Below are 1,266 nucleotides of genomic sequence, written 5' to 3'. Positions count from 1 at the left end.
TATATATATATTTATATATGTATATGTATAGTCTTTAAATTTTCTACAAAACATAGACATTACAAACTGTACAGACTTTATAGCCCTCTGATTTTTCATTACTTATTCTGTGAAATCCTTGTTGGATTGGTCCAAAAGATGTCTGCATGCAGTTTATCACAGTTTGATGATGAATTAACTTCACCTCATGTATCAACAAGGATATAATCGTATATACAGTGAGAAAGTGCTAAAGTAAACAATTACTATTTTATTGAATACAAAAATAAAAGAACTAGATTGTAATATATTGTTTGTACACTTTCAAATTTGAGTTTTCCAGCTTCTACTGCAGCATTGTAAAAGGTCTCTCCCTGAGAACATGAGCAGCAGATCAGTACTGGCTGAAACCCAGTCCATGGTTTTATGTTCCAGCAACAGTGTTCGACAACTAGAGCACGGTCTTTATGTTCCTACAGCAGTCTGTGGAAAAAGCTGTGGATCTGCTGGGCGCTCGCCTGGCCCACGATCGGTTCCAGCTCAGCAGGATCTGCGTTACAGAGTTGTTGGATGCTGGAGAATTTCTGCAGAAGAGCCACAGCTTTGATCCTGCCAACCCCGGGGATTTGCTGCGTCAGCGCCAGGACCAACGGCTCCATCAGCCGACTCGAGGTCCTGCATCGAAACGGGTTCTCTTTGCTCGCGCCGTGAATCTAGAAACAAAGACTGTGTCAAAATCCGCTTCAGTGCACATTCAAACGGAGCTCAGGTTATACGAAGGGTTCTGAAACAACGTGGAGACTAAGAAGAATGGAATCAACGAAGAAGAATCTGTTCAGAGGACCTGACTTTCAGTTCAATTCAATATAGCCAAGTCACAACAGAAGTCGTCTCAGGGCACTGAAAATAATACATATATATTTATATATAAATATAAATAACAAGTTAACATTATTTATCTGAGAAGCAGCTTTGAGTTGAACTCCACAGAAGAACTCTCATCTTGAACAAGCATGAAGGCGACAGTGGAAAGGAAAAACTCCCTCACGAGGAAGTGTCTACAAATTGACTTCACCACGTGTCTGTGGATTAAAATACTTGCAGTTTGAGCGATGAGCTGCGAGGCCTCCATCTGTCCACCGACGGGCAGCAGAGACAGGCCCAAATTAAAGAGCACAAACTTCTGCACAGCAGGAAAGTACTGCTGCGTGAGCCTCGTCTTCTCCACCAGCACCAGCTGCTGAAAATGGCTGCAGGCCTTAAACACATGAGGAGAAAAGCTAAAAA

At 42.0% G+C, this 1,266-nt stretch overlaps 1 protein-coding gene across 2 annotated transcripts in view; it reads right to left on the bottom strand.

Annotated features, from left to right (window-relative positions):
* Positions 1-95: 95 nt before the first annotated feature.
* The window catches only part of faap24 (FA core complex associated protein 24), a 2,106-nt gene continuing 935 nt past the window's right edge, over positions 96-1,266 (bottom strand). The window contains exons 3-4 of one of the 2 annotated variants that reach the window (XM_037682517.1): positions 1,082-1,237; positions 96-692 (exon numbers count right to left, since the gene is read on the bottom strand). In XM_037682517.1, coding sequence (XP_037538445.1) covers positions 453-692; positions 1,082-1,237 — 396 coding nt within the window. In that variant the 3' untranslated portion in view covers positions 96-452. Of the gene's footprint in view, positions 693-1,081; positions 1,260-1,266 lie in introns of both variants that reach the window. The other variant, XM_037682518.1, reaches the window with a different exon arrangement.

Source organism: Nematolebias whitei, chromosome 10 (assembly GCF_014905685.2).
Source record: "Nematolebias whitei isolate Nwh7 chromosome 10, NemWhi1, whole genome shotgun sequence".
In the NCBI taxonomy this organism is placed as follows: Eukaryota; Metazoa; Chordata; class Actinopteri; order Cyprinodontiformes; family Rivulidae; genus Nematolebias; species Nematolebias whitei.
The sequence above is the reverse complement of the archived record's forward strand: the minus strand, read 5'-3'. Positions and strand labels throughout refer to the sequence as shown.